At 44.1% G+C, this 13,425-nt stretch overlaps 4 protein-coding genes across 4 annotated transcripts; all 4 read right to left on the bottom strand.

Moving 5' to 3' along the window:
* Window positions 1-469: 469 nt before the first annotated feature.
* On the bottom strand, window positions 470-1,706 carry AOL_s00007g220 (uncharacterized protein; the record flags this gene model as incomplete). Its single annotated transcript, XM_011120121.1, has 2 exons — window positions 470-1,383; window positions 1,469-1,706. 2 exons carry the CDS (start codon window positions 1,704-1,706, stop codon window positions 470-472), a joined length of 1,152 nt encoding a protein of 383 aa, XP_011118423.1.
* A 2,928-nt stretch (window positions 1,707-4,634) lies between these two features.
* Window positions 4,635-5,984, bottom strand: AOL_s00007g219 (uncharacterized protein; the record flags this gene model as incomplete). The annotated part of the gene is made up of 1 exon (XM_011120120.1): window positions 4,635-5,984. The coding sequence occupies one exon, from the start codon at window positions 5,982-5,984 to the stop codon at window positions 4,635-4,637; it is 1,350 nt and encodes a 449-aa protein (XP_011118422.1).
* Window positions 5,985-7,090: 1,106 nt separating this feature from the next.
* AOL_s00007g218 (uncharacterized protein) lies at window positions 7,091-8,306 on the bottom strand (the record flags this gene model as incomplete). The annotated part of the gene is made up of 3 exons (XM_011120119.1): window positions 7,091-7,495; window positions 7,562-7,665; window positions 7,739-8,306. The coding sequence occupies 3 exons, from the start codon at window positions 8,304-8,306 to the stop codon at window positions 7,091-7,093; spliced, it is 1,077 nt and encodes a 358-aa protein (XP_011118421.1).
* A 2,476-nt stretch (window positions 8,307-10,782) lies between these two features.
* Window positions 10,783-11,244, bottom strand: AOL_s00007g217 (uncharacterized protein; the record flags this gene model as incomplete). The annotated part of the gene is made up of 1 exon (XM_011120118.1): window positions 10,783-11,244. The coding sequence occupies one exon, from the start codon at window positions 11,242-11,244 to the stop codon at window positions 10,783-10,785; it is 462 nt and encodes a 153-aa protein (XP_011118420.1).
* Window positions 11,245-13,425: the final 2,181 nt, after the last annotated feature.

Raw genomic sequence — 13,425 nt, 5'->3', positions numbered from 1 at the left:
AAGCGAATGATAACGAAAATAATCAAATGAAATGGAGCAAAGTCGATGTGAAAAAAGGAAATTGAACATAAGGAAATAGAGAATTTTATAAACAAGACACCTTGAAAATGCATATGCTAAACACCAGAGAGAGATAGAGTAGGGAAAGTATGAACAAAGGGAAAAAAAGGAAATGGAAAAGGAAATAAAGTTGGGTATGGAAAATGTACAAGGAAAATACGGTGTTTACTGGAGAAACGTCTTTTTGATTTCGTATTCTCTAGAATGATTGGTAAGAAACGATATTAATCGTTTTTCACATATATGAAAAAGGAAAGTTCTAAATGTTGATTTCCTTCCTTCTTCTCAAAATCTTTTCCTGTTATCGCCAGGCCGGGGTTATAGGCCTTTGACATGGCCACCGTCGCCTGGGATTCGAAAAATCTACTTTTTCTCTTCCAGCAAAACTACAAAAAAAAAAAATCCTCAACTAAAATCTCGAAGCACCCCAGGTCTCGCTACCTCTTCTGCTGTCCCTATCACCAAGTTGAACATATGGATCGTTTCTCCCTTCGACCCCACTAGTATCGCTTCTGGAAGTGTTAAATCCAAAGCTGCTAGTTGGGCGATGTCTAGCTCTTCTTTCCATCATCTGAAAGTCACGATCATATTTCGACGGTTGAGGGGGTGGGGTATTGCCACGGAGTTTGGTACGGCTTTGTTGCTTGCTACGACGGAAGAGGAAAACGCCAACGATGGCGAGGATCAAGAAAGCGATGATACCACCGGTAATACCGGCGATTACACCAGTGGGAAGACCACCTGGTTGCGAGGATTCGGATGGGGCTGCGGATGTGGTTTCTGATGGAGAGGATGTATTTGTTGCGTCTGGAGATTCGGTGGGGGATTCGGATTCTTCGCTGGTAGGTTCTGGAGATGATGGAGATGTCCTAACGGCGGTAGAAAGGGTGGTGGGAACTTCGGAAGTTGTCGATAGTTCTTCAGATGTAGATGTAGTAGCGGCTTCGGAAACAGAAGTCGAAGTGATAACTTCTGAACTGGTCTCTACTACACTAGTGCTGCTAACGACCTCAGATGTCGTCTCTGTCGACGTAGGAACCTCAGTGCTAGTACTCGTAGGCTCAACCGACGAAGCCGAAGTTTCACTCGTAGTTTCGGCAGGGGCGGCCGAACTAGTAGTTTCTTCAGCAGGGTTGGCAGGAGCACCAGTAGGTGCGAAAGTCGATGCCGGAGAGTCAATCTTGAAACTGGGAGAGAATCCAAAGTTTCCGCTTTCGTCGTTTACGATTTTGAATTGGTAGACTTGGTCGGCTGCCATGGTCTGCATGCCTTCGAGGGTGAGAGGAGGAGTCCATTCGAATTTCCCGTTGTTGGCGACATTTGCTATCATTATCCATTAGCATCCATCATTCCAAAAAGTAGTGATTATGTTATTTTGGATGTATAGAGAATATTGGGGAAAACATACGAGCGATGGTATCAAGGACTTGCAAATTCCCAGGAACACCTTTAACAAGAACAATGCTAACAGTCCCAGGATTTGCAGAAGCAGTCCATTCAATCGGGAACGGTGTTCCTGCGACCCAAACCTCCCCAGCGGCGGGTTTTGTAATTGCATTCTCGTTGTTTTCGGCTCCCTGGGCGCTAACGAAGGGAGCAGCAATCGCAGCTAACGAAAGCAACGAAGATAAAAAAGAGAAACGCATTGTGAGTTTCTAGAAAAATCAAATCCTAGAGACTCAAGTAGGGAGCGAAAAGTCGATGTCTGAGAGAACGATATCGATGCCGACGACGTTGAGATGGAAGAACCTTCCAGCCGTGGTACCTGCGAAGGTTGATGGTTGGTTGGTTGGTTGGTTTGGTTGAGATGAAGCCAATGCGACAGGCGCTGACGGAAGTGTGTTGCTCTCAAAGCACACAGCGTTGTAGCCCAACACAAAAGGTTCCCCGCAAGGTGTTCCAAAATTAGATGGGCTTAATTTTCTTTTCTAGAATCTCAATCTTCCCTGTCCAGGCCAATATTAATTTTGCCAATTGCAATTTCTGCCCTTTTTCTCTAAAATTCGAAATATCAGTTCTCCTCGCTTGTCGAATTGAAGCTTTGTAAGTGCCTTTCTACCAGTCCGTCGGGTGGTATAGTATGGTCGATTAAGTGAGGGTCGTTTGTAGTGGGTCGATGCAAGGAGCGGCTGCAGGTACCCAAGATTCAATACCACCGAATATCTATATCCTTCCTTCTTTCCCTTCCTTATTATATTAGAATCCAAGGGACGGAGAGATCGATCGATATCAAATATACTGATTTGAAAGGTCGGTAGAGCAAATAATATAAATAAAAAAAAGGAAGTCCGTCTACCAAGTTTTTCCCAGAAAAATATGGCAGGACACGAGAGAAAGAAGGACACACGACAGCACTCAAAGCATACGCAACAAAGAAAGAAAGACGCGGGAATAATCGAATAGGAGAAAGAGAGTGAACAAAGAAGAGTAAGAAGAAAAAGAAGAAAGAGTAGGAAAGGAAGAAAAGGAAGAAAGGGAATCCTGTCACGAACAGGGAAGGGGCCGGCTTTTTACCAGTATACGGAGTACTACTATCGATTTAGTAGTATACCTGTAACACCACCGAAGAACCACCACCCCGGTCAAATCATATGCGCCTCTCTCTCTGCCTCTTTCTGTTCCTGAGTGGACATGGATATGGATATTCTCACTTGCTTTTCTGTGCGCATAACTTAATCCGGTCAGGGAAGAGGGGGTGGTTACTTTCACAAATTTTAGTTTAACTAACGTTACGGCAAAAATCTCAATTAATGCACATCAGGCACCATCCTACCTTGAACTGCAATCCCAATTCGATTCCAAGGAGCTTCTGCGACGGGGTTAAGATAAACTGGATTACCGATACATACTATGCTGGAATTTCAGGGCGACAATTGACAGCGGGCTTACATTAGCGGGCGCGCGCATTGCATAGTAAGTTTCTCTATTCTAGGTAAGGTTTCGCACGTAGCCGTCTATTAACACGGGGGGGAAGTCTGTATTTAGATCTGGGACATGACATGTCAATACTTTAGGACTTCGTTTCTTTCTTTACATAGTAATTAATTAACTAGTCTGGTATGAGAATTTTCCACCAGACGGATGCATGGGCAGTGCAGCTTAAACTTCCCCCTTCCGAAGCACCCCCTTTTGAAGGGTTTCCAAAGGGAACGTTCGTTTCAGAATGATTCGCTAACCTGTCGCAGATGTTCCCTTTTGGGTGTGACCTCAGGGACAGCCGAACGTGAAAATTAACCCCACCGATCCCTTGGATATTTTTCTTAGTAATAACTTTCCCCCAAAAAATTCCTTTGCTTTTTGAGAATTTGGTTAATTATCCTTCTCAGTTGATTGTATTGATTGATTGTATTATTTTATTAATTACCTTTGTGGTTTTAATTTTGTTAACATGTTCAGGGGCATGGTATGAAGATGCCATGAGGACATCTAGACATCTGTACAATTCGGCCCTGCGATCCCATATGATCGATCGTGAATTCTTATGCCATGCCACCCACCATGCATCCATGCCTAATGTTAGCTTCGGTACTAGTTAATGTATATGTAAGTATACCCCAATGTTTCTGAAGAAGGATGTTTCGGGCGGACTTCAGCCAAGGCGGCTATGGCAGGCAGGAGGTAACGAACCAATCATGCGAGAAAGATTGGACGTTTGAAATCGAAAGCGTTAGACGTCGGTCGATCGACGGGCTGGGAATTTTCAGCCTGAAGTTTATCGACCAATTAGAGAGTATATTATCTTACGTCGGCCTCAAAGGCTTTAAAAATTTAATCCGACCGATGGTTCTTGTCGAATTGGGCAATTTCAAGAGCATCGAAAATTCGCAAATACGGTTCAATGGCCTAGAAAGGGCTTTTCCCAGAATGGCAGTTTCTCTTGTCCAACTCCAACATCTGTGGATCATGCTCAATCATCTCCTCGGTATTCCCAGATCACAGAGCGATTGCTTCCAGAAATATAATGCTCTGAGCTCCTCCTAGATAAGTAACTTAAATTTTGCCATTCTATCCAAACCCCTCTTTGAAGAAATTAATTGCAGGACCAAATTATCATTCAAGCGCTGCAGATCTGTCGCTACAGTCAACGTTAAGCGGCCCGTGGCTCCACTCGAGGAATGCTACTCGGCCCCAACATCCACATCTTGAGCACTTACATCCATAGTCTAGACACCTCAACTAGATATACTTGATAACATAGATAGTGTAAAATTTAGTATTTACGGGTACTATCGCAATTCTTTCGTTATAATTGAAAATAATTCGACTTTTTTTGTTTGTTTCAACTTGTTCATCGACCAAACTAGGCTTCCCATGATCAGATCCCTGCAATTGAAACATTACGAACCATATTCTCCTGCCCGGTTTAACGTCACACGGGGACTGGGAATTGCAACGCGAATCCTTGTCGTATACCAGATAAAAGAAAAGAATACGATGACCGTTTTTACAGGGTTCGTGAGTTATTCGGGACGGTAATTATAATTATATCGAGCACTTGTCTAAGTAGGTATATACTTAAGTAGATATATATATTTCGATTGATTCAGATCGATCTAGTTCTACTATTTCAATATTTATTTAGCTCCATCTTGCAGAGTCCTTCTCTGCGACCAAGCCTCAAACTCCTCCACAAACTCCTCGTAAGTGCGTTCACGGTATTCGTCCTCGCCTCTCAGAAGGTCATAATCACGATCATGAAAAATCTTCAACCAGACCTCATTCGGCCGGCCGTCAACGTACAAATTATCCATCCTCAACTTCGGGTTGTTTTCAAAGAAAACATAAATCGCATCCGCCATATCGTAATATGATTCCAACTCAGTGAAAGTGTCATTGTAACTGATATGAAGTTTCTCAAGGCAGCAAGTATAATCCGCTATAAGTTCGTAATCCTTCTCGTACATCCTTGCATCTCTGATCACCAGTTTTCTAACAGTTGAAGGAGGCACGCCCTTGAATTGTTCCTCATACCATCCCATAATTGTTTTTAAGGTGTACCCATCAACTTCCTCGTCAGTAGCGCAGCCTCCGATTGTGATTTCTTCGATTCCGGGGATAAAGAGTATGGGGAGGAAGTAGTCTGCCCTCCAGCCCCATTTATACTCTGCGACCAATGCGTCCCCGTTCAACTGGTGATTGAACTTTTTGAGCCTTGATAGTCCAGGGAGGTAGTTGCCGGGATAGCCGGTGTTCAGATGAAACCAAGTTCTGAATTGCTCACTGGGAATGTGAGGTAGTATGATCGTGGGGACACCACCTCCCTGTCCAAATTCGTCACCATCTTCTTCTTCATTGTCTCCATCTTGTTCCTTCTCTTCCTTCCCCTCTTCCTTCCCCTCCTCCTCCTCCTCTTCCCCTTTCTTTTTTCCCCCCTCATCGCTACCACCACCGCCGGACCTTGATTTAAAAATTTTCCTCAAGCAATCTTCCGGATAACCCTCACAATTAAACAACTCCGTCACAACATCCCCCAAATCCAGACTCCCCAAATTCTCCGTAAAACAAAGTATCAAAGGCAACAAAGCCTCAGAATTAACCCCTCCCTTAATAGCCACATACGTCTCCGGCGTAAGATACTTATCAATAACGGTTTCTTCCAACCCCTTCATAATCCCAAGATCCTTCTCCGTCCACTCCCACTTATCGGTCCAAGTATCAGGATCATCCGGTTCCCGACGACACCATTCCACAGTTAGGTCTGTAATCTGACTACCGGCTTTCGGATCCGATAGTAAGAATCTTGTGAACTTCCACATTGAGTGTTTCGGTTCGTCGATACGGAGGGTATATGACCTAAGAGGGATCATACGTATAACTGCCCGGAATTGCTTGCAGACCGTTTTAGCGTTTGTGAGAGATTCTATATCGAGGAGTTCGAAGACCTCGAGGAGGACTTCGGTTGGTAAGGCGGTTATGGTGGCCATGTTTCTCTGGGCGATAAGGAGACGGTATCAAAATGAACTTGATTGATAAGTCTCTATTTTAGAGTTCTGGTTTATAAGAATGGGATTCATGAAGGAGATGGTCGGGATACATACCGATACACCTAGCTATACCATTGACGGGGATATATATATATATACCTACTATACCTTATACTACACCAAACCCCACGTAACAAAAAAGCGTGAACGTTACGCGCATGTCAAACATGTAGCCAGATTTTCGTTGTCAAGTCTCCTCGAGCGCGTCAGATATGTTACAATCTATGCATGCCGGCCGGGGTATAATAGACTTATCATACAGAAACATAAATAATACCCGTGGATCCGGATCCCCGGACCAATACATAGGGGGCAATCGATCCACTCAAGTGATAGGGACTGACAATTCACAGATACCCTTGAATTGTGAATACCCATACATCTGGCATGCTTCGCGAATGGTGACAACCCGATGTCTTACAAGGTTAAACCTAGAACCGGAAAGAATAGGCTAACCATGCACCTTGAAAGATTGTAATCATATAATTCTTCTTTATCGACCTGGTAGTATAGTAATATTCTCCAAAGAAAGTCTTTCGCCCAACCAAACAGGAAAAAAAAAAGTACCAAAGTACCTAATCATCTATGTACAATGAAAGAAATATTTTTATCCGCGCACAATCTACAGCGCATTCCACAAAAAAAACAAGACAGAGAAGAAAAAAAAGAAGTTGTCGATGGTATCAAAGCCGAAAAGGGAGGTAAAAAAACATCTTCGAGGAACCCCTTCGAAGGCCCAAAAAACAAAAAAAGGAATGTGAAAAATAAAAATGCTTTTTTCTTGTAAACAGTATCGTTGGAGTATCCCCACGTGATTCTGACCTGCGTGTTTCCTACTTTGGTAGGAAGCAGTGTAATAAATTGTAGCCGAAGCCAGGCCTTCTAGTTCCAGGGCCTTCCTAATTCTGAACCATGGTTCAAGAATTTTATATCAAATCTAAACCCTGTCTGCAAAGTCTATACAAAGACAACCGGTGTATGTTTTTGTGTATGTATCTGTATCGTCATAACGAGAGTTCCCAAAGAAAAAAAATCCCAAAGCTCTTTTACTCCGCCTTAACCTCTCTCTTTTCCCCACCATTGACAGCAGGCTTGACAGTCTTGCCGCCTTTTCTTGGTCCCAAATAGCTCTTAATAAAGAACATCACGAACAAATAAGTCAATGGGGTCAGGTAAACCACGTTCGTAACAACAGCCCAGACCTCAGCACCGCCGCTAAGACAGCTGACAAACTCTTTGTTCAATTCTCCGATGTGCATATCGATACCGGCATTCTCCTTGATGGTGTCAGAGATGTCGGTTAGGACTGTGGGTGGGATGTAGGAGATGAAGATTTGAATAGCGGCACCAGAACCACCAACGAGGAATTGGGTGATTTGCATGGTGGTGAGGAGACGTTTGATTGGTGTTGGGACACGGATTTTGAAGGCAGAGAGGGTATAGTAGGTATACTATATCACGGGATATTAGTTTCTGTGGTGTCTCATGATCAATTGACTGAATTGGAGAGAGCTTACCATAAGAGTATGGATGGCGGAGTTGAAGAGAACAAAGATGAAGATTGGAGGAGACATGAATCGAATACCAGCCCACATGCACATCATAGCACCGGCATGATGATCTATATTTTCTCGTTAGTCAATCTATCCTCTACCCTGATAATTCAAATGAGGGGTTAAAAAACAGGAGCTTACAAGTCTGTAGGGTGCTGCTCTTCCTTCCCTTAGCCAAAATGATAGCGGTATCGATAACCTCATAAAACTTGCTGAGATAGAACAACCATCCATAAAACGCCAACCCTTCTTCCCACAATCCACTCCCCGAAGCAATTCTAGGGCTTAATCCACTAACATCGTTGATTCCAACTGCCACACTTTCATCGTGGATCTTGCAGAGTCCGTGAACGAACCCACCGAATCCATTGTCCCAACTGATAGTCCTCTGAAGCGTCGATGTGATGCCTACAAAGGTCCAGCCGGAGTAGACAGCCAAAAAGGCATTGTGGAGAATAACAAACCACTTGAAAGCAGCGGTTTTGGCGAAGGAGTAGGGGGTTGGAGGGGTAGTTTTGGAGGCTACAGAGTTGAGATAGTGAACGGTGATGGCGTAGACGGTGGCAATGGTAATTGGCACCCTGACGTCGAGAAGCTGGGTGTAGATATCACCGGGGATAGCATGAGGAATTGAAGGTGGGATTGGCTGAGAGGCGTTCTGGAAGTTGAAGAACGAAGAAGGAGGGACGACAAGGCGGACAGTCGACATTGTGAGTATGATATGCTCTATCTAGAGCTTAGGACCAGTCCTGGAAGATATTGATATTGAATCTGTGCGGGATAGAAGCTATGATGATAGCTGGTCAGTTCCGTGGACCCTGTCTCGAGTGTACTTTTTCAACAGCCAACAGAATTGGGTGTTTGCAAGACAGACGTTGAAATAGAAAAGAAGGTTTCACGGAGGAAAGGCTGAAGGGACGAAGAGAGAGAAAAAATCTTAAAAATAAAAAGATTTTAAATTATAGTGCCCGAGCGGAACATACCTTTCTTTCTTGCTTTCTTGCTTTCTTTCCTTTTTCCTTTTTCCAGTTTTTTTGGCCTGTTTTCTACAACCGGAATAAAAAAGCCAACCCGATTGATTGATTGATCGATTGACTGATCGATTGACTGACAGATCTTTAATCTTTACAGCAGGCAGGAATGAAGAGATCAATAGCGTATATAAAAAGGCTCAACAGGACGACAGACGGGAAAGGCTTCAACCCCACGAGATACAAACTGTCACAAGACACCCAATCTTTGGGCTACCGAGGTCATAAACAGCGAATCGCAAGCTAGATCTCCAGAAATCGGAGCTTCACATGTGCCAATCAAAGCTGAGTACCACTCTTCAAGGCTACCCAAAACTGCACATTTCTCCGTTCAACTGCCAGCGATATCTAAAAGTGTTGAGAAAACCAGCAGGCAAAAGGAGCGTGAATGTCGTTGGTTTCGCTAAGTTTAGCTATTGAGTTTGCGCATAATGGCCGCCCTCCTGTGCAAAGGCCAATTAATGGCGGGGGTGGTGGCAGCATAGTGTCGGCTCTTTCTTTTTTTTTTTTTTCTGTTCTGAGGTTTTTGAGTTTTTTTTGTAATTCAATGGTATTTTTGTTGGGAAAATCAGAAACCGCTGGAACAGGGCCTTTGGGGGTTCATGCAGGTCGGCCATGCCTGCATCTCAACTGGAGAAACCATGTCAAATTGACGCTGGTTCATCGAATGAGCGGACGAGCTCGTCGGGAGCTGCCATGCACCTAACCGGACTCTGCTTAGTCCCACGCCGCCTTCCCTTGGTACGTACATATCGCCGGTATCTTTCTCAACCCCCTCCCCCCTTGTTGGTAAACCCCCCCTGTTGGTTGCCTCCTTTGCGGGGCAAGATGGGCAGACAAAAACCTACTTGATCTTCGGTTGATTCGTTCGGCCAAATGGGAGTAGCATCGAAGTAACTCTGATAACAGTAGTACTGGTACTAGTACTGGCACAATGATGCAACTGGAAGGCGGTTGGGTAAAGGTTAATATCTTCGATTCACATTCCGTAAGATCATGCAGATGGTTAGTTAAAACTTACTTAAGCATTACTATCGAGCTCAAGCTTGGTACGGAGTACATGTACACGTCCTATATACCTAGCATCTTCAAGGAGTTTTGTCTTTCGGTCGGGGCTTGATGTCACAGCTGCAGAGGTTACCGATGCTTCGAAGGACCATCCCGGTCTTTCGGCTGATTCGGGTTCTCTGCCGTGGTTCATTCCTCCGTTGTGTCACGCAGAATACCACATAACAACGCATTTATTTTATGACAACAACACAGGCTACTTTTACGACTACATTCACGTTAACTTCACGTTTCGATCTTTTAATTGTAGAGCGAACACAACGTGTGATTTGATGTTTTAAGATGGGAACTAAACTAGCTACTAGTATTTATATTTATGTGCGTATGCGTATATATTAATAAGATACTCTATTTACATATTCTGAAACACTCTCTGATGCTTATTATATACAGGAGAAAAGGGATATTATATTCATGAAATCAATGAACTTCATGAACAAATAGGTAAAAGGCAAGAGCATCAAATGATATTCATTTGTTTCACCTATTATCGCCACCAAATATATGCAACATCTAGCAGTGCTACATGCCTATGGTGGCCGGCGATACCTCTATTGTTGCCATCTTGGCCTCTAGTAGAAACCCCCCACCCCACATGATTGTCGAGGGTGACTGTACCCTTGACGTTGGGCCCAAATGTGATGAACATGCCACCGAGACTGTCAGACAGTCCCGGGCCATACGGTGTTCTTTGATGGGAGATGTTGATGGAATATAAGTGGGGCGGGAGGTTTTGGCAGAACTGGGCCGGAGCCCTATGTTTTGCGGGCTCAGCGAGCAGATAATCTAGAGCCCCTTTGTACTCTTCCATGCATATGCCCGGCGACACCGCCGTTATCTTCCAAAGGTGGCGCCGAATGCATGTGCCCGGCTACACCGCCGGCGCCACCGGTACTTCCATGGGGGCGACGGAAGTTGTTCCCTCGACCCCCCTCCAATACTTGGGGGAGGGAAAATTCCCTACCCCCGAGACTAGTACGAATAGCCGGAACCAAGCCCTTTATGAATGTTCAAGAGGCCGGAGCCTCTCGAACATTCATCCATCAAGGGCAGTGAGGGGCCGGAGCCCTTATTTCCACCCAGCATCTAGGACGATGAGGGCCGGAGCCCTTCTATTCTTGCGAACCATGCATCTGGGGGTAGGAGGGCCGGAGCCCTTATGAACATAGGAGGGGCCGGAGCCCCCCTATGAACATAATCGCCACCGGAACTCCCCTTGAATGCCCCCCGGCACCAGATGCAGCCAGGGCCGGAGCCCTCTATCAATAAATATCTCTTCTCATTGACCATTCTGAGCTGGTCAAGGTTCTTAGCATCTGAGAGCGTCTCGCATTGGAAGTAAGCTTGCTCCCAGTTTCCTAGGGAGGTTGACCCATCCCCGGGGGGCATTTCTAAGCCCATGGATCCCTGAGGACCCAGGGCATCTTTGTAGGCCGCCTCAAGGAGTCCAGGGAACTTTAACGGAGATAGTTCCCAAATAAATAGATATGTACATTGGGGACCCAACATCAACTCTGGTTCGTGAGCTGTGGGTCCCCAATATAACATATTTATTATATTATGGGGTGTATGGGTGATGGGGGCCCCGGGGGGGATGGCCTTATTTGCCAAATGCTGCTCGTGGTCATATCCGAGGGGCTATGTGGAAACTATACGTTAGTAGGCTCATATATGAGTATAACGAGAAACTTATATCAGAATCTGACTTACTATTGCTAGGACCCCTCTGTGTTAAAGCCCGGAGGCTTGTAAGGCTTATTAGGCCCGGAGGCCAAGGCAAAAGCCCGGAGGCTTGATACCCATTATGATATAAATGTTATCCATAGCCTAGTGGAGAAGGCTTTCCCAGCCAGCTATGGAAATGTGTGGTTATAGGGATAAATAGTAGTAAAATACATAACTGACTTTTTGTGAGCCTTAAAGACTCTGCTGTCTTCAATATATTACTCCGAGATACCCAGGCCACAGCATTGATTCAATACGGGCCTGAGGTATCTCGGAGTAATATACTTAAAGACGCTGTGTATGAGCCACGGAGGCTATCTTCTTGAGGTTACTACCGGAAGTATGGAGAGAGATGAAAAGAAGGAAGGGAGAGCTTTCGACGAGAAGAGGAGTTCTTTAAATGCTCGAGACTAGGGAAAAATTTCCATTAATTCATGCTGCTTTCCTAAATAAGACTCGTTAACGGTGGCTAAGCGTGTGATTGAAGTCCGAGATATTATCATGGGAATGCGGGAGTACTGTGGGTGCGGGGTATGATGGAATACTTCGTGCAAGCTTTTTTGAGATCACGGTCCGCCTCAAGACATATCGACAGATTGGGTGGTGGAGCGGGCTGCTTGGGTTTGCACGACTTCATTGTTATAGATTTTTACACCACCCTGGCCATAGGACATATTTAATTAGACAGCGTCGATTGATGAAGCGAACCTATAGCTTCAAAACCATATCTTAGAACCGTTATAGGTGCGTCATTTTCCACGACCTTGATTTTTGGAATTTCCACAATAGATTTCCGGACTGGGATACCCAATGTAATTGTCAAGAATGAATTAGGCTATACAAGTACTGCATAGCTATAAGTTGCGGGATCTAGCGAGGATATATTAATATTCACAGTTAAATCCACACAACCTAAAAATATCGTCATGGTTTTGATATTAATATATTACTTCAAAAAGCCTAGGACTTCTAAGAAAATACCCGTTATAAAAGTAAAATCATAATTTCCGATCCTGCGTTGTAGACTGTTGTATTTTCTTTTCTAGGTAAACGGAGAGACCTCCAAAGTTTAGCTTTGTATAGACGCTGCGCTAAGGTACATAGGGGTTTAGTTTAGCTCTGTCCTATGTGGTAAAACCGTCCTCGGTAACTCAGAAAACACTTCTATCTAACTATCTATCTATCGACTAGCTAGAACTAGATATATTATGGTATTTATACACAAGGAAATATGAATTTGCCTACTAGTACTCTGAAGCATGTATATTCTGCTGGAGGTCTGGGCAGAATTCCAGTCATGATAACACTAACTATATCTGCACGCAACTGGTATAACATAAACTCAAAGTGGTTAGGCGGGTCAATCTTTACGCTTTATGCGTGGGCACTTTCGGCACAGATTACCATGGAACCAAATCATTCCGCTACGGTACCATACCAGGTAGCCTAGGTTCCAAAGCGAAGTACACAGCCTCCATGGGTATTTCGTATCAAATTACACTAGTAACGAACGGCCTCATGAGTATTAGTTCCCTATATATAGGCCTAGGATAAAAAATTCAAAACAATTACGACGGCAAGGAAGAAGGAGGTGGAAAAAGAACAAAAAGTGGTAAATATCTAGCGGAATGGACTAATATAATTTTTGTTGGGGATCTAGAAAGTTTCTCGCGATTGTCTAGCAGAATACCGGTCCCATCCCCAGTGTATATATTTCAAGAGCTTTTAAATCTATAATTAAAACGAGATGCTTATATAATTATGATCATCCGTGGTTTAGCTTTGCTAGCATGGAGAACCCCCAATCACTAAATCAGTATGATTATCTAGTTTTGGCTTTCCCGATGTCAAGGGCGCTATATTGATCATCTATTATTAGTTCTTGTTCCAATTCAGAGTTCGTAAATCTTATTCCTTTCGACCTTAAAAGAAGCCGATGATTGCTATTCTGATATTAGTTTTAGGATAGCGGTAAATGTAGTGCCTAGGAGTAATAGTATGGTC

Source organism: Orbilia oligospora (genome assembly GCF_000225545.1).
Source record: "Orbilia oligospora ATCC 24927 unplaced genomic scaffold scaffold00007, whole genome shotgun sequence".
NCBI lineage: Eukaryota > Fungi > Ascomycota > Orbiliomycetes > Orbiliales > Orbiliaceae > Orbilia > Orbilia oligospora.
The sequence above is the reverse complement of the archived record's forward strand: the minus strand, read 5'-3'. Positions and strand labels throughout refer to the sequence as shown.